The sequence below is a fragment of the Notothenia rossii genome (assembly GCF_949606895.1).
Source record: "Notothenia rossii genome assembly, chromosome: 8".
In the NCBI taxonomy this organism is placed as follows: Eukaryota; Metazoa; Chordata; class Actinopteri; order Perciformes; family Nototheniidae; genus Notothenia; species Notothenia rossii.
The window spans coordinates 27,952,050-27,977,987 of record NC_136906.1 but is presented as its reverse complement, the minus strand read 5'-3'; the positions used below and the strand labels follow the sequence as shown (position 1 = coordinate 27,977,987).

Here is a 25,938-nt window from a genome sequence, read left to right as displayed (position 1 = left end):
CCTCAAGTTCAGCCTGTGTGTGTTTGATAAAGTTATCCGTGCAAAGATCTGACACTTGCACGAGTCTTGGCAGTCCAAAACACTCCTCCAAATCTTGCTGACAGAGGAGACGAGCGGATAGAGTTAATATGAGAAAGCTAATGAATATGAATGAGGTAAATGAAAGCTGATGAATGTTATCCCTTATCTCCATAAAGATTGGACAATTCCCTTGAACCTCTGCCAAGGACACACACACAATAAAGAACAAATTTGAAGAGTTAGCTTGTGTAGCAATTTGATGGACGTTGATAAGGTTACATCACAAATGTGGTGATATATATAATGTCTGTAAGAGAACAGCGAGTATTATCCGAAAGGAGAAACACTGAGGAGGCTGCAGTTCATAATTTAATAGGTTGTCCACTGTCAAAAATCAATGTAGATTTTAACAATATCCTGGGGCGGTAAAGTTAGTAGAGTTATTAAAATGAATATGACTATTAGGGTCTTCTATTCCAGAGAGACCACTACTCTGATGAAGAGATATATACTCTCATTTTCCTCTTCATTTTCCTGGTGTCAGATCAATCATGCACCATCCCAAGTCAAGGTGAAACGCATCAAAGTGTCGTTTCCCCATTGTCAATGATTCAGAGGAAACTCCGACACACAGACAGGCGGGCAGACAAACAGAAAGACAGCATCAACAAGCGAGTTAGGGGGAAACAAACAGCCATGATACCCGGAGAGATTAATCTGCTTTACTGCCAGTCCTCAAGAGCAAAACAGGAGGTGGGGGGGAATTCACTGTGAACAAAACTCTTAGTCATAACAATTAATCATTAACACCATCAGGCCCAATGTAGGGTAAAAAGGTCCTATGATAAAGTCTGTCCAATCTACGAGATAAGATACGTTAGTGAAACTTTGTTCACAAACGGTTGGCTCCAGAGCTCTCAGGTGAGATGACAAAGAGGTGGATCTTTTTGTAGGTGAGAGTGTCAGCTGCGGGATATAGTCAGTGTAGATATTGGAAGTGTTTGCCATGCTGTGGATTGCAAGTCTCTGCCTCCTCTTGGCGCCGTCCATTCTTGGAGCCCCGACAAACAAACAGAGACAGAAGGTGTTGCTGATCTCCTTCGATGGATTCCGGTGGGATTACGACCGCGATGTGGACACCCCACACCTTGACAAAATGGCCAAGGACGGAGTCAAAGCCCTGTATGTCACACCTCCTTACCTCACTATCACCAGTCCAGCACACTTCAGCCTCTTGACAGGTAAAGTGTTTCATTTTCTACCACAGTGCTTCCTGTTGGCAGGGGATCTGCATATCATGGCGGAATAGGAAACTGCTCTGAATTTACTTTGCTAGGATTGAAAAAAAGCCACGGGAAAAGGGAATTAGTTGTAATTGAATGTCCCAGGGTCCAACAGCTTTTATAGCTGAGTAAGATAATTATACTTGGATGACTGAGGGAAGAATTCCCTCCTTCTTTTCTTATTTTGACTCTCAAATCATCAGAGCCAGCTAAAAGAAATGTAACTTCCTTGAAATTAAATTCCTCTAATCTCCGAAGTTGGTCATAAGACCTTGTCCAAAAGCTTCATGCCACTCAGCCCGTTAAGTTGATAGAATTTCTAATGTGAATGTGTCACGCTGTGAATAATGAGTGCAAGCAGACTGACAGTGATTCTCTTTTGTAGGCCGCTACATTGAGAATCACGGGGTAATCCACAACATGTGGTTCAACACAACCAGCACTGAGAAGAAGCCTTACTATCAGACTCAGTTTGTGAACGAGTGGTGGGACAATGGCACTCTGCCTATCTGGATCACAGCGCAGCGACAGGTCTGTGCAGAACAATTCCCATCTTATCTCTCTGAGACATTGTTTTGCAGTTTGCAGCACTAGAAACCATTTCTCTTGACAAAACACCTATACAAGCCTGCTGAAAAAAATCAGTTTCTGTAAAATTGAATTAAAAGTTAAGAGGTAGGTTAAAGAAGTTAATATAAATCCAGAACCAACTGATTTGGTTTCTATGTATGTTAACCCACAGTATACAGATCAACCCTTGGCATGCTTTCAAACATGTCAAGTACAGTACATGTGTTATATTTATATGTGGGCGGTAATGTGTATTTTTCCTACCCTCCCAGGGCCTTAAATCTGGCTCTCTACACTTTCCTGGAACAGCATCCAGTTACCAGGGAGAGGTTGCTATGGTGCAGGAAGTGGAGCCAATATTTTACAACTACAAGAATGAGACTGCTTGGCGAGAAAACGCAGACAAGGTGATGGACTGGTTCAGCAACCAAGATCTGGACTTCATATCCCTTTACTTTGGGGAGCCAGACGGCATCGGTCACAGGTACGGCCCCGACTCCCCGGAGCGACAGGAGATGGTGAAGCAAGTGGACCGGACGGTGGGCTACATTCGACATTCGGCCGAACAACACGGGCTGAACGACAGACTGAACATCATCATCACAGCAGACCACGGCATGAGCGCGGTGTACCGAAATGGTCTAGTCGAAGAGATCACGCTGTCCAAAATCCCGGGGTTCTCGTTCAGCGACATTGCCTTTCACCTGGTGGACTTTGGGCCTTCTGGGATGCTGTTGCCTAAGCCGGGCAAGCTACAGAAGGTCTATGACGCTTTGAAGGGGTCACATCCACACCTCCATGTGTTCAAGAAGGAGGAGATGCCAGAGCGCCTCCACTTCGCCAAAAATGATCGAATCCTCCCCATCATTTTATGGTCCGACCCTGGATATGTAATCAACGGGGTAGGTTGAAATATAGGAGTAAAGTCTCCTTTGTTAAATCTTTCTTGGTCATAAATTGGTTGTTTGACGCCTGGAAATATAAACTGTTTACACAATCAGTTAGAAATGATCAATCGTTATCAAACAAATGCTTTCTCTGACATCACTGAATTGGGTTTAGCCAAAAAAGCAACATGTTGGAAAGTTAAAACCATAGAAAGATGTGCAGCAGGAGTTTTCTGCCCGCTGCAAATACTATTGATTTACCCTTTAAAGTGAACAGTCACCTCAGGTTGCCATTTGTGCCCACCACCGTGCCAAGCTACAGAGTGCAGTTTCAAAGCCTGCAGCAACATTTGGAAACAGTACTACAACTGAGATTATGAATATGACTAACTGATTATAGGCAAGGCAAGGCAAGTTTATTTATATAGCACCTTTCAACACAAGGCAATTCAAGGTGCTTTACAAAAATGAAAGACATTCAGACAAAGGCATTTAAAAACAGTCATTAAAAAGAAAAGATAATAAAAGAAACATTAAAAGAAAAAATACATTAATAAAAAGTACATGAATAAAAAGTACATGAATAAAAAGTTACAGTGCAGTTTAAGATATGAATAGTTCACAACGAAGTTCCATTTTACTGATGCCTTTCTTTAAGGTTTCTCCGAACATGAGCTGTGTGCGCTTGTATGGCACATACGTCCCGAGCAGCATACACAGAGAAAACCAGCCAGGACAGAGTCCCCAAACACTGATTCCCTGGGGTTACTAGCCCCAAATGTTCATTAACCAAAAACGAAACACAACCGCTCAGTTTCATTTAAAAGCAGCAGCAAAAAGAAAAGTCTTCAGCCTGGATTTAAAAGTAGTAAGAGTTGCAGCGGACCTGCAGGTTTCTGGGAGTTTGTTCCAGTTACTTGTTACTTGTTAGATGCTTTTATCCAAAGCGACTTACATACTCAATACTGTGAACAATCCCCACAGGAGCAATTTGTTTCTTGCCCAGGGACACAACGACATACTGACTGCAGTGGGGTTTGAACCTGTGGCCAACTGATCCCAGACCAAGGCTCTATCCACTGCGCCAAAGCTGGGGAACAATAGTCTTGCAAGGGGGGGGGGAGAAAGGAGAATAAGGGGGAAGAAGGGGGAAGAAGAAAAAAGAGGGAGAAAGAGAGGAAAAAGAGAAAAAGAAGAAAAAAACGATTGTCTTGCTCCCTGTTCCCCTTCTGTAGCATGTACAAGTCTTTATATACAGAAGTACTTTAATAAAGACCAACAACGTATGCGTTTGTTGACTAATAACACTTGTGTTATGCAGTTAACTATTAACACATTTCTATTAAATATTATATATTTCTAATAAATATTAAGTAAAACGTATCTACTTCTTTCAAGTTTATTACATACAATTATTATTATTTTCTTTATCAGGGATAGTTTTGAAGTACCCAATATGGACCTGCTCATGGTTTGTGTGCTGTGGATAAATAATTAAGTGTAACCATTACATTTAATATGAACTAAGAAGGTATTGGTGTTATGATGTATTTCTTTTAACAAACAAAGAGAAAACCTATAGACATTCTAAACATAGCACTCCACTCAATTATTGGACAGTCACATACTTGATAGAACCAAACCTTTATTTTAAAGTAGTTCAACTTAATAAAATGTAAAACAACCAAGTAAGAAAGGTGAAGTATAACAAAATAACACTCTAAATGAGTTTTAACATAAAATAAACATGATCATAAACATAATAAAATATATATATATCATGTATATATAAATAAATATCAAACTATACACCGAACTTTATACATAAATAAGTGTCCAGTGTCCATGCCTCTGGTGGGGGGGATATACATTTTGTTATGTCCTCCAACCATTGCTCCTTTGGCACAATGTAGTTCACTACTCCCTGTACTGGCAGTGTCCAGTGTCCGCTGTCCCAAACCTCCCACACCTTCACACGTGTTGGGCAGTACTTTGCGGGTCAGTGTTTGGCTGTATGGAGCAGGAGCAGGACTAGGAGCAGGAAAAGCAGAGAGAGGCTGCCATTCAGAGCCTGTGGAGCAGCGACCAGGACAGAAAACTGTGAGCTCACTGGTGTATATATCATGGAGCCCAAAGGTGGAGCAGGGAAGAGCTGCAACACCACATGAGGACCTGAGGGTGGATCAGGGAAGAGCTGCATCTCCACCTGAGGACCTGAGGGTGGAGCAGGGAAGAGCTGCATCTCCACCTGTGGACCTGAGGGTGGAGCAGGGAACAGCTGCATCTCCACCTGAGGACCTGAGGGTGGAGCAGGAAACAGCTGCAACACCACCTGTGGACCTGAGGGTGGAGCAGGGAACAGCTGCATCTCCACCTGAGGACCTGAGGGTGGAGCAGGAAACAGCTGCAACACCACCTGAGGACCTGAGGGTGGAGCAGGGAAGAGCTGCATCTCCACCTGAGGACCTGAGGGTGGAGCAGGGAACAGCTGCATCTCCACCTGAGGACCTGAGGGTGGAGCAGGGAACAGCTGCATCTCCACCTGAGGACCTGAGGGTGGAGCAGGGAACAGCTGCAACACCACCTGAGGACCTGAGGGTGGAGCAGGGAACAGCTGCAACACCACCTGAGGACCTGAGGGTGGAGCAGGGAATAGCTGCAACACCACCTGAGGACCTGAGGGTGGAGCAGGGAAGAGCTGCATCTCCACCTGAGGACCTGAGGGTGGAGCAGGGAATAGCTGCAACACCACCTGAGGACCTGAGGGTGGAGCAGGGAAGAGCTGCATCTCCACCTGTGGACCAGAGGGTGGAGCAGGGAAGAGCTGCATCTCCAACTGAGGGCCAGAGGGTGGAGCAGGGAAGAGCTGCATCTCCAACTGAGGGCCAGAGGGTGGAGCAGGGAAGAGCTGCAACTCCACCTTGCTTTGATGCTTTGTGATCTGGAATGTGACAACAGCGAAGTTGAGGCATTTGTTAGAAATTATCTATAGCAGTTCATGTTTCCAGATTTATAACCGAACACATTTATAATAAAAACTAGTTTTTAATGTTATTGTTTATAAGAGAGTTTAACAAACATGGAAATCAAATACACAGTCACGTTATATTTGACCTTTTTGGTTGAGTCCATCTTTAAGATGGAACCAAATGTGGAGGTGATGCTGGCCTTGATATGGTCCATGTGGGAGAGGATATCCCTGCCGTACATGGACAGCACCCAAAGACTGCTTGGGAGGAGGCTGGGCTCTGGGGGCTCCTGGCAGACCACAGGGAGGAGGCTGGGGGCTCCTGGCAGACCACAGGGAGGAGGCTGGGTTCTGGGGGTAACTACTGGGGGTGTGATATATGCATGAGGCATTTCTTAATCTGAAACTATCATCATTATGTTTTAGTCTGGAGTGAGTCACTCAGTGTAAATCCTTTGATTGATAATATTTGCACCAGTAAATTGTAAATGTTCAGTAATATACTTATCATATGTGAATAATAAGTAATATCTACATATGTTTCTATACTGTACCTTCTGACCGAGGTCACGTCACTTCTGTTTCCTTGGAGCGGGTTTATCCCTCCTGAAGGCCAAAGCCCGTCCATTCCGCATCTCCCATTTCTTTATGGCTTATAGGTTTAGTGATCATCTAAACTTTAAGTAAAATAACAATGCAAGTGTTAGAGAGAACTACACTGCAAAGCGAACAACACTGACACCATGTTAACCATTATTTATACAGGTTATCTACACATATTTTTGTAATTTTTGTAATTGTAAAGCGCTTTGAGCACCTGTAAAAGCGCTCTAATAAAAAATGTAATGCATTATTATTTATTATTATTATTATATAATCATGTATAAACACACATCATGTCCATAAACGGTGAAGTTATCCTTTTATCCATAAATGATTGATGTATGTATATTGAATTACAATTAATGTAATGTTATATACAGTATATAGCTATCTTGAATATATATTCAACAATATACTATATCCTTCCTGGAGCATATAACACACTTTATCATATCATACTGAGCAACGATCCCTTATCTCACATAAAGATATTTATATCATATAATATATGATATACTTTAGGTGTCTTTATGAACAAATAGACTGATAAACATAAACTCATGAAACGCCACCAGTAACCAATAGGCATCTTATCCAAATCTGTAAAGTAACTAAAGGTAAGCTATTAAACACATAGTAGTGGAGTAAAAGTGCACCATTTACCTCTGAATTGTAGTGGAGTAGAAGTACACAGTAGAAAAATATGGAAACACTCAAGTGAAGTACAAGTATCTCAAAATTCTACTAAGTACAGTACTTGAGTAAATGTTGTTAGTTACTTCCCACCTCTGTGTATACAGTATATATGCTGTATGACTTCTGTACCACTGCTCACAGAAGTGTAGTTACTAATTACAACATGGCCATTCATACAAGAGTCATTTAACAACTTATTTAAATTATTGTTGTCAATCGGATGTATAACACATGGCTGTTGACATTGATTAATATAATAACGTGTATTTAACCTAGACACGATAGCATTAGCAATGCTGGCTTGCTAACTTTATGCAGACTGAAGTTGCCGACTGTATACAGGAATGTAAAAGTTGACGTCAAAACGACGGTTGTAAAAATAGGTTTTATGACTGTAAACGGGAAAATAGAAACAAGTAGTGTTGTTACTTACTCTGAATATCACTGATACGCCTCGCCACTGTCAACCAAAGCGTGAGGGGGGCGGGTTCGGGGAGAAGCCGTGCAGTGAGTGGCTCTGTCCATTGTGATGCCGTGACGTGATTGGCTCCGTCCATTGTGAACTCGCGTCGTTATTGGTTTAAGTCCAATCTCACAATGGACAGCGAGTATCATGATTGGGTGATAGATTGGAGTTTAACAGACGGTCCTGCGCCAACTAGCGCCACACGCCTCCTTAATAATAATAACTGAACGCTGCTTTACCATGTTTAGTTCTGACTCAGGGAACAGAAAGCTGAACAGTCCCTGAAGACCTGAGAGATTTGGATGGTTCACAATTTAGCAGTAGATCAGAAATGTATTTTGGGCGTAAACCATTCAGTGCTTTATAAACCAGCAGCAGTATTTTTGAAATCTATTCTTTGACACACAGGAAGCCATTGTGAAGATTTCAGAACAGGAGTGATGTGATCCACTTTCTTAGTGTCAGTGAGGATTCAAGCAGCGGCGTTCTGAATCAGCTGCAGCTTTCTAATAGATTTTTTAGTGAGACCTGTAAAGACACCATTACAGTAGTCTAGTCCAGGGGTTCCCAAACTTTGCAATGCCAAGGACCCCCATATAGCATTATCCTCTGGCGGGGACCCCCCTGTTGCAATTTTTTTTTAAATGATATTTACAAGTGCCTCCCGATGGAACATGCAGTGTGTTGCCACTACATTTGGGGCCTTCTGCCTGATCGAAACTTTCACTCTGCTTTCTTTGCCTGCCATAGCCCCACTGCCCCATCTGAACACACGCCCACAAAACGAGACCAGTCAAGTCCGTTTGAGATGATGTACTCATCTAAAACTTGGAAAATGTCTCTTCATGTGGTCCTACCTTCCAGTGCTTTGCAAAATAATATTTCCTCAACAAAGTTGTCTTCTGAAATAAATCTGAAGTATGCAAGCAATTCTGTGACATTTGCTACATCCGTGCTCTCATCCAGCTGCAGAGCGAAACATTCACTAGCTCTCACTTGCTCCAAAAGCTGAGCAGATTTTCACTCTCAGTAGCGGCAGCTCGATTCTGATTGGCTTGAAGGGCGGTCGTGTGATTCAAAAACAACAAATATGAAAAGATTGGCATCAAAGGACACAGATTGATAGATATGCAGTTATTAATAACATCTAAAAAAATGTGGAAAAAAATTAAACTTAAAAAAAAAAAAAAATCCTGTTTCCCTCAAACTTTGAGTGACCCCCCTGGCGGCCCCCCGAGGGGTCAGAGCCCCAACTTTGAAAAACACTGGTCTAGTCTACTGAAGATAAAAGCATGGACAGGTTTTTCCAAATCCTGCTGTGACATTAGTCTTTTAATCCTAGATATGTTCTTTAGTTGATAGTAGGTTGATTTAGTAACTGTTTTAATGTGACTGTTGAAACTCAGGTCAGAGTCCATGACTACACCTAGATTTCTGGCTGTATCTGTCGTTTTGAACATTGCAGACTGAAGCTCAGCGCTAACTTTTATACGTTCTTCCTTGGCTCCAAAAACCGCTGCCTCAGTTGTGTCTTTGTTTAATTGGAGAAAGTTCTGACAGATCCAGTCACTGATTTGTTCAATGCACTTACTCAGTGTTTTAACTGGAGGATAGTCTCCTGGTGAAATGGTTATGTAAATGTGTGTGTCATCCGCATAACTATGGTAACTTATTTTGTTGTTTTTCATTATCTGAGCCAGCGGTAGCATGTAGACGTTAAATAGAAGAGGCCCCAAGATGGAGCCTTGAGGAACCCCACATGTCATATTTGTCAACTCAGATGTGTATTTACCTATAGAAACAAAGTTGTTTCTGTCCTTTACTGTTGATGAAAGTCCCACCTGGTTTTGTAGTTGGTCTAGTAATATAATGTGGTCAACAGTGTCAAACGCAGCACTGAGATCTAATAATTCTAACAGGGAGGCGTGTGGCGCAGTGGATAGAGCCTTGGTACTGCAGTCAGCTTGTCGTTGTGTCCCTGGGCAAGACACTTCACCCCAAATTGCTCCTGTGGGGATTGTCCACAGTATTGAGTATGTAAGTCGCTTTGGATAAAAGCGTCTAACAAGTAACATGTAATGTAACACTGAAGTTCTGCCACTATCTGTGTTTAAGTGGATGTCATTGAAGACCTTTACAAGAGCAGTCTCAGTGCTGTGGTTTGGACGAAATCCTGACCTGGAACACATCCAAACAGTTATTTAAACTGTTGAAAAAAAACTTTTTCTGTGATTTTAGGCAGGTTTGATATGGGCTTGTAATTGTTCATTACTGAAGCGTCTAGATTATGCTTTTTTTAAGAGCGTAAAAATCATAGGGAAACCAAATATCACACACTGATACATAGCCAGATAAACAATATTTACATGCCCCCCAATTTAACCTAGATGTATCCTCAAGCTTTGACTACCGAAATAGTTAAATTACCAGTTGCATTTTGCTTTTGTAGTGAATCTGGACTCTTTTTAACCACAAAACCAGCAGTTAAATTGTAATCTTATTATATTACAATTTCAATCAAGTGGATTTGCACGTCCTCCGGATAATCCAGGCCTGGCTAATGACATGCAGTGCTCTAAAATGCTTCCTAAAGCTATTCAGGTCTCAAAATTCTAAATTAGCGTTTTCATTCATTCACTCCACTGGGCAGTAACTTTGCATCTGAATGTGTCAGTCAGTCAGTAAAGAGAACCCTTGAATCTTAAAAATCAATAACTGATATCATAAAAATGTCTTTAAATGCTGAATGAGTAGAAAATAATCAGTCGTGTGAATCCACAGATAAAACATAGATGGATAAAGTCTAGAGGTTATGACTGGTTAGGGTTATGATTGTATGACCTGACTCTTTCTTCTCCCTATTTATGGCCACTTAGTTTGATCTGAGAGAAGGATAAGCTTGTTGAAGCTGTTACATAACTATCACATTGTGTTGGTGCTAAATACAACATACAACTATAAAGTCATTTGCCTTATGATTGTTTTATGAAAGTTTACATTTTAGAGATGATCATTCAGCAAATCTCTTTAGTTTATCGAAGTCACAAATAAAAAACAGTCATTCATCCTCCAGAATGGAAATGACTCTTTCTCAAGGACAATGCCTCCCTCTGCTGACTAAATAAGAGCAAGCCATTATGTGTCAACTCTTCTGCCATTAATAAAATAAAAGTTCAAATCAAATTGAATCTAACAAACTGGGTCATGCATGCTATGTGATCCATCCCTCTGTGTCCTTGCAGTATTTTCCGGTTCAGTTCCACAAGGGTGAGCACGGCTTTGACAACCAAGACATGGACATGAAGCCCTTCTTCAGGGCAGTGGGTCCAGAATTTCACAAGAACCTGGAGGTGGGGCCCTTCGAGACGGTGGACATCTACGCCTTGATGTGTCACATCCTGGGCATCAAGCCGGAGGTCAATGACGGCCACCTGAATGCCACCAAGCACATGCTGGTTAGCAACACTACTACTCAGGGTGAGTTTACATCAGACTAATGAGTCTCTCCCTGTGGCCGCAAAAGTGTGTCGCTCCAACACCTGCTCCTTCATTACTAGGCCATTCATCCATCATTTCCGACTTCACGTTATGTCCAAATTAGAGCCACTGTAGGTTAAAAGTAGAAAGTAGATCGAGGATTTCTTACGGTAACTTTGGAAAGATTTTTAAAAAGGAGGTCTAAACTAAGGACAACAAGTGTCTGGTTTCAAATATAATATAATGCTGGTGATTTTCTATATGTTTTACTTGCCACAACAAATGCTATGAAATGCCCAGAAATCAATTTGTGGGTTGAGCTCTCAATATTATCTACATTTCACAAATATGGTGAGCGAGTATGTGATTTTCTAAAACAGTGGTTTTCTGTATTTTTTAGTAAACGTTACTCAAGCTAAAATAATGTGCATTTGTTGGAGACTATTTTTAGGAGATTAAGTGCTGTAGTATTTTGTAAGTAATACTATGGTCCCATACACTTAGAAAAACAATTCAATGTGATCTCTGTCATTTCAATTTCATCTGTTTCCAGGTGAAGACGTGGATGTCCTGAACAATATCTTCAATGGACTGGCAGCAGTAGCTGGATTTCTTGTTGTAGTTTTTATCATGGTGACATCCCATAAATTACTCAAGGATAAACGCAAGAATAAAAGGTAATGGTTGACAATGTTTAACTATTTTATTTATCATCCTTGTTTTTTCTCTGAATGGCTAAACAATATGGGTAAAACAATATTGTGTTTTGTTATTAGATATTAATAGTAATGTCACAATATCGCAATTGTAATCAAAATCAATTTATAATATTTTAAATAATTCCTCTGTAATGATTGCATCAGGCCAAAAATCCTTAATATTTATCATATAAAAAAAATGTATTTTCATTTTGGTTTTGTTTATAAAATTGTCATCGATAACATAACTCCTTATAATAACAACAATGATATTTATCTATCAGATTGTATTTATTTTTCTGTGTTTCAGGTCAGTAAGTTCAGATCAACTTCCGGCAAAATAAATTATATACCAGACTTCACTTTGAACGCCACAATAACAAATAAAAAACGAAACAAAAACATGCTGCTACAGTCTGTCATTGAGAAAGCTGCTTGCTGGAAATCTCTTTCTGGGCAATTATTGTATTATCACATGTGAAGAAATGCACTCTGCACAAGGAACACAAGAGCAGAGTTTTGCATACCATTTTGTTAATATAATGTTTGTTCGAAAATGGAGAATAGTTAACAAAATTAGTTGAATGTAATTGTATTAAATTCATAAAATAATTATCTGCTAATTATTTGTTTATTGTCATTCTGTTTAATTGTTCGATGCACGGACTGTAATCAAATGTGCTCTTCTACGTATGGTTATGAAGTGTCTTACAATTGTGTAATACCGTTAGTTGCCTTGAATAAGAGCATTCCTTGCTGCTTAAACAAAGGCCGCCAATACAACAATTTCTGTTAAATGCTAATAATGTAGAAGATATTTAAAAACTTTAAAACGACAAACAAGTAAAAAAAAAGAGGCAGCATTAAAAGATAAGTGCATTTCCGTTTAAAACTTAATTCGAAAACAATGTTTTATACGATCGAAGCAATTATGATCACGTCTACTTTCACTTACATTCAGTGAATAAGTGTTTCGATCAGAGAACGGTGGCTGCCGGGGGACACATTTAAGCAAACACGTTCTAAGTTGCCCGCCTCTCTTCGAGTAACATGTGTCAAGCTATGCGCGGAAACAGATCACTTCCTGTTACAACTTTCAAAATAATATGATGTATGGCATCTTTGGTGGGAGTTGTACTGTTTTTTTGTCTGCTTATCATTTGTATCAACATACTTTCCAGTGTTCACATTACAAAATTCACATCAGTTTAAATAACTTACTTGTCTAAACAATGGACATTGTTGAAGTTACCTGAGCTATTTAAAAAAATACCACTCATAATATTTTAAGCATCAGATACATTTACAATCATTATTTCAAATCAGAATTAGAAATCAGAAACTAAGTAATTTAACATATAAAGAATGTGCCTTGGTATTTTGAAACGGTCACAATAAACAAAGTCAGACTAAAGAGAACCTGTTTATAAATTAAAACAGAAAATTAGTTTCGGACCAGATACATTCTTATTTCCACACAACCAATGTTCTACCTATTGCCCTCATTCATCTGGTGAATGGATAACTTATAACAGTGCTTTTTAGCACTCAAATAAATGTAACACCTTAAGGTTGCATGAAATTGATTGTGTTCTTGGACTTTAATTGATTATCCTTTTTTAAAGCCTTTGCTTCTTATTGTGTTTTTAAGCTATACAATTATGTTTATTACTATATGTGTTTATATTTTGAATATGCTGATATGTGATACTGTTAATATAGCATTGTGTTGCACAGTATGTGTAGATAGACAGACATAAACGTCATTGATACCAAATGTGTAACTGATTTTGATACAGCAGTAGCAGTTATATTAAGTCCATGATTGGCATTCATTGTACTGGAGTAGAGAAACAGACAATATAAAGTACTACATTTGTAGTAATATCAACAGTAGAACGTTAAAAACTGTACATTTTTGTAAGTATACATGATATTTTTGGTGGCTTTATGCTATTTAATGAGTTTGATAAGGGGGAAAACACTTTCTTCACAGTAAGAGCTTTATTTTGAAGGCAATACTAAGCACATCCGGTCATGTCCGAGCGTCATTCGGTTCAGCTCCACGCGCCTCTTGTATCATAAAGGATTGTTACTCGGGGCGAAGGCAGACATGGAGGAGCTGAGCGCCGTGGGAGAGCAGGTCTTTGATGCGGAATGCATTTTAAACAAGCGGCTGAAAAAGGTCAGAGCTGTGAAACAAAACAAAACTTTTAGTCGCGGTTATTCTTCTTCTGGCTGTTTACAAAACGTTCTTCCGCTCTTGGTTTTTCTTCCAGGGAAAGTTGGAGTATCTGGTGAAGTGGAGGGGATGGTCATCCAAGTAAGTACAAGTGGACCTGTGCTCAGCCCGAAACAATGAAAACAACAACAACGTGTCGCTTGTTGCTTCCAGTTCAATTGATCGCTTAACCGTTATTTATTATAAGCGAATTACGGAGTAATGATGACAACAACCATGCGATTTCCTCGCATTCGGTTTCCGAGGGCGGTTTTGGACAAATACAGCTCATAAATTCTGCCTTTACATTGGCTTTCTTTTGTTCATAACACCTCCAATTTGGGAAGTTAGCGGACAACTATAGTAAATACGTTTACGGCTAAATCATTATTCCGGTTTTACACACTTCGGATTTAATCACATAATTGTAATAATTTTATATTTTTTCCATGACTTTAAACAAGTTATTTGTGTGTGACTCGAAAACCAATCACTCTACTTTGCAATTACTATTTGATATATAATTTATAACCATGTTATAGGTTTTTTGTTACATAAAACCACATGTTACTGTTATTTCTGGTAAGTTTTTATAATTCATTTATGTTGCTGCTTGTAACGCTCCACTCTGCCTTCATTTCTTGTCACTTGCCCTTTCTGTTCACTGCACATTGTTGCTGTAATCCACCATCAATGCACACTGTTGCCTGCCAGCTCCATAGCTTTCTGTTAGAACCACATCCTTTGTGTGTGTGTGTGTGTGTGTGTGTGTGTGTGTGTGTGTGTGGAATGGGTGGGGGTTGATTATTTCAGTGGTGACTGCTGATCAGAATACGCTATTCAACAACAAGTGATGAGGAGAAAGGTCATTACAAATGCATGTAGTTCAGATCAGCTCAAGAAAAAACCCCATGATCTGGTTTTTAGTGTGTTTCTGTAGCTAAGGGAGTATTTGTTCACACATTTTTGTACAAAAAAGGGTGCTGATTATTATATCTACAACGAAACGAGAGTACAGTTTAAGAAAAAGTAACCCTCGATTAATTCAGTGCATATCACAATGTGCAGGTGCCACCATGACAAACTGAAACAGGAAGTTATTTCTGCTATGTGAAGTCATAACACTTCTTTCACCAAAAAGGGATCTTTCTTCCTGGTGTGTTTATGTTTTTCTTCAAAGAAGAGCAATCTGGTTTTCATCACTCAGAGTAAAAAGAACTCAAAACTGAATCTGATTTAGTAGCTGTGGGAGGCAAGTCCGCCTGTCACTGAAATAGCCAAACTTTCCCAGAAATTCCCCACATATTTCTGTTACAGTCCAATATTTCTCTTAGAATTGGCAAAAGGATGGAAAAGCTAGTTACATTTTTACTTTTGAAGAGGAATTCAGGACTGAACCTCTTTTCGAACTTTCAGAGGAGCTAGCCAGGCGCGGTTTAAAATGGATGTGACTGTCAGATTGCCTATTTTTTTTAAAAAGAGAAACGTTTTGGTTTTAGTCAACCTTTTCTGTCGATTACTCGTGTTTTGTAACATGTTTCCTAGAAACTCAAGGGCACATTTCTGGTAAATACAAAATGAACTGCAATTATTTTTGCATAAATCAACTAAAGAAGAATGTGTTAGTTGAGCACAGCCTTCGGTAAACAGTCAGTTTACTGAAGCATAATAGATTTGTATTGTTGCTCTGTCTTGAGCTAACTTGAATGGTCTATTTCAGCCTATACTAAAATAGCTTTTCTCTGGTACCATACTGGCTGCCTAAAGTCATCTCTTAGAGAGTACTGTTTTCTGAATGAACAAGGTCTTTATCTAAATGCGGGTTCCCTGCTGAGATTGACGGTCATTTGAATATAGCTGGATCATATAGCTTGATCACCATGGTTCTGTATCTTGACTAACACTGATCTGTAACACTCTTGTCAATTTATTACAGACACAACAGCTGGGAACCCCAGGAAAACATCCTTGACCCAAGACTGTTGGCAGCATTCAACAAGAAGTGAGTGTCCTTATCGAGTAATTAAAACACCAATGAGTGGTCTGTCTTTAAATATTAAAGTCAGCTCTGTAACGCTCAAACGCGCATTAAAGCAACACCAAAGTCATTTGATGGCTGTACTGCTCACTGTACTGTAATCTTGAGACTTCAAGTTGTTGTTGTTTCACAGTACATGACTGACTGTCAACACTCTTTCACACACTACGAGATATTTTGCCAGGAGGAATCCCTGATGATACAGAAGACCCCTCTCCCCCAGGTTTCCCATGAGCCTGTGTCTTGTGCTATCATTCACTGTACCTCTCTGACAGGTCTACATATTCACACAATCACTTAATGCTAGTTAATGTTGTCGTTGACACGTTCATTTTTTGTAAAATAGCCCGTTTGCACATGTCTTTACCAGCTATTTATAGCCTCTAGGTGCACATCGTCAGTCCGTGTTGCAACACATGGCAGCACATACACATAAAAGTGACCCCTGCTCCAGTTTTCCCCTCCCCCAAAACTGTCGAATACATAATCATGGCTTGAGAATCCTTGTGACACTTCAAATAAATTATTATGAATTGCTGTTTTTCGTTTTGCTCACCCACTCCATGTTTTAATCTAAGTTGAATCACAAAACCAGAAAGATTTGGAGAAACGGTATTAGTAAGTGAATAATGTTGTTGTTATTTACCCCACGGTCAAGCATTTGCTTATTTTTTGTTGTTGTTTTTTGGTTTTCTAGAGAGCAAGAAAAGGAACTTCTTATACTTAAGAAAGGGAAGAGGCCCAGGGGACGACCACGGAAAATTCTAGTAAGGACAAATCAGAGCAGAAGATTATGAATAATTTGTCGGATTAGTATATAGCAGCTAACGTTTGTTTTTTCGTTTAGGAAAATGTGCCTGAAGCAACAAAGTCAAGCAGCTCTTCATCAGGCTCATCATCCTCGTCTTCTGATTCCTCATCCTCGTGCTCGTCCTCTTCATGCTCTTCAGAGGACGATGACGACGATAGCAATGTCACACCAGCAACCCCAAATGTGAGAACACGAGACCTTCACCCTGTCCCTCAGAAGAAGGCTCAGATCCTTGTCGCAAAACAGGAGCCCCCAAAGAAACGAAGCAGGAAGCCTCCGTCCCCTGAAGTGAAGGAATTTCAGCAGAACAAGGGCCCTCGCAAAGTTCTGAAGGCTTCCAAAGATGCAGATCTTCCAGGAGCAATCAAGAAGCCTGTTCACCCAGCAAGCTTCACCTTCATGGGTTTTCATCGGGGCTTGCCAAGGGATACAGTAGGCAGTCAGAACAAGAGCTCTGTGAATCAGGGCGGGGCTGTAAAAAGCTCTGTGGGATCAGGGAGGTCAGTCCAAACCGCCTCCCTCTCCCTGAACAAATCCAGCCAGAGCAGGAATGTCACTGAGGGTAAACTGTCCATCTCCAGCGTGAGCTGCAGGACAAGTCTGGATTTGAAAGCAGCTGCTAGTAAATCAAAAGGGGTGGCAGCATTGAATTTGAATACATCCAAACACCTCATTCAAGGAACCACTCAGCATACACTAAGCTCCCCCAATGGACAAAAGAAAGCCCAGGCCCCTGCGTCAACACTGCAGCGGTTACCAAATTCTAAAGCTGTGGCTGCCTTACCTTCTAAAAATGCCTTGTCCAATCGCGGTTCTGGTCCTCAGCCACTCAATCTTCAGAATAAACTTGTGAAAAGCAACGCTGTTCCTGGAAATGGTACTGCTCCAGTATCAGGCCTGAGAAATGCAACACTACCAGCACGGAAAATTACTGCCTTGCAGGATTATAATCCTCCAAAAAGCCCTGCTAACCCTGGAAGACTTCAGGCCAGAAAGAGCCAGTCTGGGGTAGACATGGTCAAGGAGGCGACTGAGATCCAGACCCCCAGAGGCCAGGGCAGGCTGGTGAAGGGCAGTGTGCAGAAATCCTCCACGGAGGTCCAGATTCAGCAAGACAGATTGGCCCCCAAAGACGGCAAAAAGGCCAAAATTAATGAGATGAGCACGGGTGAAGAGGAGAGCGGCTCGGACACGGACCAGGATTCTTCTTACGTTGGACAGGATGGCTCGGTAACGGTCCAGAACCAGGACTGGAAGCCCACCCGCAGTCTGATAGAACACGTGTTTGTAACAGATGTCACTGCTAATCTAGTTACCGTCACAGTCAAGGAGTCGCCAACCAGTGTGGGCTTCTTCAGCAACTACTAACGGTATTCCAGACACTTCAAACCAGATGGGCTTTGAAAGCAAACAGAGGTTTTGGGGTTCAGAAGGAATTTAAATAAACCTTTTGCGAATTCCTGAAGAATGCATCAGGGACCAGGAGTTCATTTGCGCTTTATCTTCTTTTAGTAAAAGACCAGTTTTTTAGGTTTAGAAAAAAAGAGAGATCCGAATGTGAGTTAACTATTGTTATTATTTATTTGTCTAAAAATTGTTCAAGAAAAGACAGAGAGGACAGGAAAAGGTCCAAAGAGGTTGCAAAGAGTGACATTATGGTCTCGCTTGACAATAGTGTTTTTTGGTTTCATTCATTCCAAAATTGGGCTACTACTTTGGTTTTGGATAGAAAATAATGTTAATGTCTTAAGTGTCAATATGGAACTCCGAAACACAGTGTAGGTTTTTGAATCTATGTGAAATATAAGCATTCATACATTTATCCATGGTAATAACTACTGTGTGTTAAGAAGAATGTCTAAATGAAGAAATAAAGAAAGCATATCCTCTTGTATGCTTAGCACACATTTAGTTCATAATGTGTCAATGGTGTAAACCCATATAAATAAGTAGCTAATGTAAAACCAGTTTCTAATTCTTAGTATAGTATAGTTTATTTGTATAACATTTCATAAGTTAGCTACCTCTTTATTTTTGACGTTTTGCTGCATATGTATATTCATTTCTCATGGGATAGGAAGTCCTTCCCCTGCAGGGTATACCATCATCGTGTCCATATAATTGGTTTATATAGTTTAAATGTGTCAGACACGTATGCTGTGTTTAACTTGGTTTATTAGCAGCAGCCAGTTCAAGCGGCAGAAAACTGCTTCCTTTCTGTTTTGTGAAAAACTCCATCAGAACAGCCTCTGAGCGCCTTTTATTCCTCAGTGCAGCCAGTTTATCAGCACAGTTTTCCAAACGAGCTGAACCATGTGGGGAGTCAGATACATTATCTGTGTGTGTGTCCCCCCCCCGGTGTCTCAGATAAGACTGTGAGGTTTGCTCTTCTGTCTCTGCATCAGTACTGTCCTTCATTCACCGGCAACTCTAATCTTCTCAGACTTGTAATGAATATGGACACAGCCCAGAGAATAAGTGCTTGTGTCGACATGGCAGGCTGATCATGGACAGTACACCTGACAATGCCTTTCGCTCACTCTGTCAGGGCTTCCCATGAGGCTTTGAAAACCACTGTGGGAAAAGAGGGGTGTGGACAATAAACCGTTCAGCTTTGTTTGTCGCTGACCACAAAACACCAGGTGTCATAGTGTCTGATGCCACTGGTGTTTTGAACATGTCGAGGACTGAAACACAACATTGGGTTGTCTTTCTTTTTCCTCGCAGCTGCAGATGTCTCATTTCACCCGCCTGCATGGGTTCAGGAGCTGCAGGCCCGGCCTCCCAGAAAAAAAAAAAAAAAAAAGATCTCTATCTGATGTAACGGAAAAGAAACCACAACAATGTGCGCTACTTTCTGCTCCCCAGAGAGGAGTTCAGCAACAAAGCACTTCGACTGAACTCTTCTGTGTAATCCTGCTCTGCAGACTGTGCCTTTTTTTCTCTCTCCAAGACTAAACACAAAGGCATTACCCCAAAGATAGCTAACATTTCAGGTTGTTCAGTAAAAGGAGTATCCCTAGAGAACAGAGAGCGGACGGTTTTCATGTCCGTATAGTTTTGAAACAGAAAAAAGGAAGATATATCTAAAATATATAGAACAGACACATTTGATGCCTTATTGAAACATGAAGATATTAAAGTAGATTCTATTCAGGACCAGTTGAAAAAAAAAAAAATGTCTTCAAATGTTCTCCGTTATATATTTCTTTCAATGTCAAAGAATTTCATCAGACAGTAGGTTAAGTTTAGTTATTTATTACTTCCATGTAATAGGCTATGGGGTAATGCACGGTGTTTATATGAAATGTTTTTTTATTCTTGCTTTTCTTAAATAATGAAAAGAACACATTCTGCATAATGTTTCCAGTTGTTGTCTTTTTATTTTATGTTTATTTTAGATCTACTAACCATCTCAATGGGACGTTGTTCTCCTTACAATGTATTTATTTCAAATCAAGAGCCTTTCAGGGTAGGACGGTGTCATCAATCCTTGTATTGTGTCACTTGTCAAATGTTACTAATAAAACGGTTCAGCTTAATGTCTGATATATGTGTTTTGATAATGCAAACATATTCTTAAATCATTCTTCGTAAACGTGAGTATTTGCTGTTTTTTTTTTTGCATTATATGACTGTTAACAAACTGGACTCATGATATTGGTAGTTTCTAACATTTTACAGACTTAATCGGTTAATAAACTAATAATTTAATTAGGTGGTGTTCAACCTAAATTACGCAAAATACAATACAAAATAATAAGTTATGTTTGAAGTATTGACACAGCTAGGCTAACACTTACGGCCCCTACACACGGCGGGGTGCGTTGCCGCTTCAACGCTTCTGCCCATTCACTTTGAATGGGGTGACGTCACGATTCGCCAAACTGCATCGTGGGAGCAAAGTGTAGCTTCTCTCGCGGTGCTCGCTGCAAAAGTAGAGCATTGTTCTACTTTTGCCGCCTCGGCGGAGGCGTCAACCAATCGAATCATATGCCAGTGCAAGCTCTAGCCAATCAAACCGCGTGCGGGCGGGAGATTCATGTGATTGGTTGTTGGTCGAGTTTCAGAACCCCCGCCGGCAAGCGACAACGCACACCGCCGTGTGTAGGAGCCGTTAAGGCCCGTCCACACGGCGGCGTGCGTTGCCGCTTCAGCGCTTCTGCCCATTCACTTTGAATGGGGTGACGTCAAGCTTCGCCGAACTGCATTGTGGGAGCAAAGCGTAGCGTTGCTCGCTGCAAAAGTAGAGCAATGTTCTACTTTTGAAGCTTCGACGGAGGAGTAAGCCAATCGAATCATATGCCAGTACAAGCTCTAGTCAATCAAACTGCGTGCTTGTGTGTCTGGGGCGGGAGATTTATGTGATTGGTTGAGGATCGAGTTTCAGACCCCCCGCTGGCAAGCGACAACGCACGCCGCCGTCTGTAGGGGCCGTTACGGCCCGTCCACACGGCGGCATGCATTGAAGCTTCAACGCTTCCGCCCATTCACTTTGAATGGGGTGACGTCACGCTTCACCGAACTGCATTGTGGTCGCTTCGCGTTGCTCGCTTCAAAAGTTGAGCAATGTTCAACTTTTGAAGCTTCGACGGAAGCGTCAACCAATCAAATCATATGCCAGTACAATATCTAGCCAATCAAACCGCGTGCTTTTGTGTCCGGGGCGGGAGATTCATGTGATTGGTTGTTGGGAGTTTCAGACACGACCACTGGCCAGCTTCAACGTACGCCACCGTGTGGACGCTGTGTTAAGCTTGTTACAGTTTGAGGTGCCCTTGATACTCAAAAACAAAAAAATTAGTATGCTAAGTATAATAATGACTATTAATTTCTAATTGAAAATGAAGGAAAGAAATCAAATATATTATGTGTATTTAAAAAGGTCCCAAATGTATTAATATACACACACCATATTTTATATCTCAGTTGTATATTTGTTGACCATATTATTAGAAAAAGTTGTTACATTCTTAATATTTAGAGGTATTTCACATTTACTCCAATAAGAAATTCCACAAATCAACTGCTTAGACATATTTGTTATTTGCATTTCAATCTTTGCTTGTTAACATGCAAATCTTGTAAAGAGTTTGATATTGTCAGTTATAGCAGGCCTACTTCCAGCATTTTAAGCAATAGACTGAGATGAGTCAGAATATGTTTGTCTTTTCAGAAGATGCCATGGACTTTTTGTATGACTTAATTATTCTGTTGGATTTGATCTTTCATCCCCTCTGAAGCAGTGTGGTTTTTAATTTCCAATGCTACTAAATGAGTCAAATCCATTAGTGCAGAAACAAGATAACAGTCAATAAGACTTTCTTTCTCTTCCCTCCACTGCAACACATGGACAAATGAACTGCAACCGCCACTAGATGGTGCTGCTGTACTGAACGGCAAAGACACCAAAGAGCACTTCAGTTTCCTAATTAACCATAATTATATAATCTGTTGGTTTAAACACTCGAGATGAAATCAATTATGCCATTATGTTTCATTATCTCATTATATACAGCAAAAAAACAGTCCATTTTCTGATTTCTTGTATCCAGCTCCCAATACAGTTCCACAATAGTATTCTCTCTTCAGTATAATAATAGTGCAGCAGAATACACTAGTATTTCCTATTCAGAGAAAGACGTTTTCTTTACTCAACAATGGTTTTGAATGACTAGCATTTTTTATTGCAAGAGCTTTACTGACACAAGTGGCTGATTATTCGTTAAGCTAAAATACAGAAAAAGAATGGAGAATCTACAAGACTATAACCCAAATTAACTTTGACCTGTACAAATAAAAGGCCAAAATGTTTAGGTTCTGGCTTTAGTGAATAAGCAGCTTTTCTATACTTTGTATAATTCCATTTACAGAGTTTGTCCCTTCACACAAAATATGATAATTGAAAATGAAACGATCGGCCTTGGAATTTACAAAACGGTATTTCATATACCCAATAGTTAATCGACTAATGCATCGTGTTTTACTAGCTGATTTTGCATATGTAACAACTGAATCTGGAAAATAACTTAAACTGTCAGACAAATGCATTGGGATAGCAAGTACAATATTTCCCAATATGGAAATGTAGTGTGGTGTAAAGCAGCATGAAATGGAGATACTCAACTTAAAGGAATTCTTTAGCCACCCAATGATCATTTTGTATATCAATTACTCAACTTGTGTTAACGTTAAACTTTCTTTTTTCATAATCAAAGCAACAGGGAAAAGTCTTGATGAATTGAAGTAAATGGGGGAACGCCTTTAACAGAAGGAAAACTATATCCTACTATACCCCTGTATTATACAAGTCTCATTTATCAAATCCGGTTTTCCCTAAAACCGTACCTTTTAAAACACTTACGCACCAAGTAAAGGAGATATGGGTAATGCAGCAAGAGTTGTGTGAGAGTTTGTAAACGCATGTTTTGATATATACTATTGCTGTTATTATACTTGGCCACCATCACTTCAATCCATCAAGACTTTTCTCGTTTTTTTGATTCCCCATCACCATTGAGGTATGCTAGAAAAACTGTGTTTTTTCCAAAAATTCAAGGTAAAATCTCAGTTTATAATCTCTCAGTAACAGCAGAGTATATATTTGTTTTTGACAGGACATAATTGTTTTCTTTACTGCAACCCTGACTCCAACCCCTAACCCTTTAAGTGCAAATATATCAAAATTGTATTGTACTTGAGTAGATATAATTAATAACATGACATTCCTCACTGGTTCTCAGCAGTGATGGTAGTGGTGTAAGAAGCTCATTTTACAGCATTGTTATTGTTCTGTTGAAGAGACTAAATTAACAAGAACGTCTGCAGCACCTTTCAACACGCAGACACCCCTCTCCCTCTTTCACCACCCCTGTATTTACACACGCTTAAAAACACTGTCACACAGGCTGACTAACTGACAAAAGTTATCATTACACAAAGCGCTCGATTCCATAATTTATAGAGATCCCCGTCCCAGTCATGTGGAATTCTCCCAAAATAAATTCAAGTAAACACTTACGCGACAAAGAGGCACTCACAGTGGCCTGGTATGCATAAACAGTATGAACATTGTGACAGTGTAATCCCCCCCCCCAACCACACACACACACACACACACACACACACACACACACACACACACACACACACACACACACACACACACACACACACACACACACACACACACACACACACACACACACACACACACACACACACACACACACACACACACACACACACACACACACACACACACACACACACACACACACACACACACACACACACACACACACACACACCAGCCCAGCACTGACTTCAGCCTGGGGTTGGAAATGAGCCTAAACCCCCTCCTCACCCCCAGCGCCGATGCACCAACCCCGATCCCCGGCACCCCCCCCACACCCACACCTGACTCCTGGCAAAATAAGCCAGACTCCAATCCATCTTCAATCGCAATAACACACACCCCAAACCATGTTGTTTTGAAGAGCATTCAGCAAGTTCATCTCTGGGGATGTTTTTGTTTTCTCCCCTTGACGTCTTATTGTTTTAGCAACACAAGATGTCGTAAATCAATCAGCTCTTTGCTTAACTCCGGCCTTTGTTTAAACGCCAAAAATAAGCTTTTTCCATGAGGCAGTGTTGAAAGTAAGCAATTGATATGAAGGGTGAAACCAGAGGGGTGATTAGGGACGTTGGGAACTTATTTTTTCACCTACCTTTTCATTTGCAGAAAAGATTTGCAGGATAAGAATAATACTAGAAAATATAGAAAATGGTCAGAAAATGTATTCTATTCAGAAAAGTACACAGTAGGGCTTCTAATAACAGTTATATTGTGTCCTTTATTGCTTTTTGAGGCTCCATAACAACACCAAACACACTTTTTTATTTTCCACTGCTATTATTCTCCAGGCTCCAGGCTGGATGTTGACTATTATGGGTATTTAAAGACGAAAACTGATATTGATATTTAATTTTCTCTGTTTGTGTTTGTGTTTGGCCTCCTCTCTACCTTGAGGATTGTAACCAAACGGGGCTGGTGGAGTTTAAAAAACGCCTGGGATGGTTGCTATTCGATTTCAAAGGGAATGTTTAGAAACCTGATCCGACCCTCCAGCGAGCATACCTTCTACACCCACGTCTCCCTCGCCCCTCATTCTAAATCACTCCACTAGAGCAGTGTAAACAAACTTCAGTTTGCTCTCTGATATTGAGAGGTTAAGACAAGCGGCAATCCTCCACTATGACAACACGGCTTCAGACAGACGATGTCATCTGTCTTACCTCACTCTCCATCCATCACTTCGCCGGAGTCGACATGTCTGACAGTCCCACTCTCGCTTTTCTCGCTGGCACAGGCCTCTCCACATCTGTCACATTTTCCTCCAAGCTTACTTTTATTACACCAGATGAACCGCCTCCTTCCCTCTGAATTCACGGACACCTGAAGGGCAAGCAGGCAGAGAGAAAACCTATTGATTAGTCATGGTATCTGATGTCATCCTGGCTCCATAAACACTTTTTCAACTGCTACCCAGCTACCTGTAAAACGTGAGAGAGCAATGTTGGAGCCACCTCTAAATAGACACATACCATTTCAAAGTATTAACATAAAAAATGTAATTATAATGTAACTGAATGACTGCATGAGTAAGGAATGACAATATAAGGACATTTATGAATTGGGTGGTTCTGCAAATAAAGTTTTCATGTAACAAATGGTATAGTTAACATTTTACAATTCAATATATTGAGTGATATTAATGTTTGATCCTACAAAAGCAGAAAAGAATCAACAAATGAGAATTAAATAATTAATAATAATAATTTTGAACTGAAGCAAAAAGGTTGGTGATTGATATTATCAATGGTGTCTGCTTTAGTCAGGTTCATGAAGAGGCTATTAAAAGGGTGAGCTATTTAAAAGTGAATACAAGTTTAAGTTAAGTCTTCTTCGAATAATGAGCAGGACAACCCTAGATACTTTGGAGAAATTATACATTTTACATATTAAAAGAACACAACTTGAAATGACAGTTTTATTTCCTCCACTCATGGTCAGTCAAATTTGGGATAACCACAATTGACTTGTTGCTTTTTAGGGAAGTAAGAATGAAGCATAATATAAATAAATAAAAGCGTGTAAGGGAAAGAACTGACCAGGAAAATATGAATTGATGAATAT

General features: G+C 40.2%; 3 protein-coding genes across 12 annotated transcripts; 2 read left to right on the top strand and 1 right to left on the bottom strand.

The window, feature by feature from the left end:
- Nucleotides 1-885: 885 nt before the first annotated feature.
- LOC307014078 (ectonucleotide pyrophosphatase/phosphodiesterase family member 7-like) lies at nucleotides 886-12,292 on the top strand. Its single transcript, XM_079641776.1, has 6 exons — nucleotides 886-1,262; nucleotides 1,690-1,835; nucleotides 2,147-2,776; nucleotides 10,737-10,971; nucleotides 11,525-11,648; nucleotides 11,980-12,292. Exons 1-6 carry the CDS (start codon nucleotides 1,028-1,030, stop codon nucleotides 12,011-12,013), a joined length of 1,404 nt encoding a protein of 467 aa, XP_079497902.1. The 5' UTR covers nucleotides 886-1,027; the 3' UTR covers nucleotides 12,014-12,292.
- LOC307014079 (uncharacterized protein) lies at nucleotides 4,620-10,722 on the bottom strand. 9 transcript variants are annotated; one of them, XM_079641781.1, is made up of 4 exons: nucleotides 7,462-10,722; nucleotides 6,284-6,406; nucleotides 5,876-6,093; nucleotides 4,620-5,702 (listed from the first exon to the last, which is right to left on the bottom strand). In XM_079641781.1, exons 3-4 carry the CDS (start codon nucleotides 5,969-5,971, stop codon nucleotides 4,761-4,763), a joined length of 1,038 nt encoding a protein of 345 aa, XP_079497907.1. In that variant the 5' UTR covers nucleotides 5,972-6,093; nucleotides 6,284-6,406; nucleotides 7,462-10,722; the 3' UTR covers nucleotides 4,620-4,760. The 9 variants fall into 9 exon arrangements, with proteins under 9 accessions (XP_079497907.1, XP_079497909.1, XP_079497911.1 ...); XM_079641783.1 differs by having other exon boundaries at nucleotides 5,876-6,090; XM_079641785.1 differs by having other exon boundaries at nucleotides 5,876-6,051.
- A 1,067-nt stretch (nucleotides 12,293-13,359) lies between the features above and the next one.
- Nucleotides 13,360-20,281, top strand: cbx2 (chromobox homolog 2 (Drosophila Pc class)). Of its 2 annotated transcripts, none has more exons than XM_079641774.1 (5): nucleotides 13,360-13,854; nucleotides 13,949-13,992; nucleotides 15,827-15,894; nucleotides 16,619-16,695; nucleotides 16,776-20,281. In XM_079641774.1, exons 1-5 carry the CDS (start codon nucleotides 13,783-13,785, stop codon nucleotides 18,105-18,107), a joined length of 1,593 nt encoding a protein of 530 aa, XP_079497900.1. In that variant the 5' UTR covers nucleotides 13,360-13,782; the 3' UTR covers nucleotides 18,108-20,281. The 2 variants fall into 2 exon arrangements, with proteins under 2 accessions (XP_079497900.1, XP_079497901.1); XM_079641775.1 differs by having other exon boundaries at nucleotides 13,368-13,854; nucleotides 15,827-15,892; nucleotides 16,626-16,695.
- Nucleotides 20,282-25,938: the final 5,657 nt, after the last annotated feature.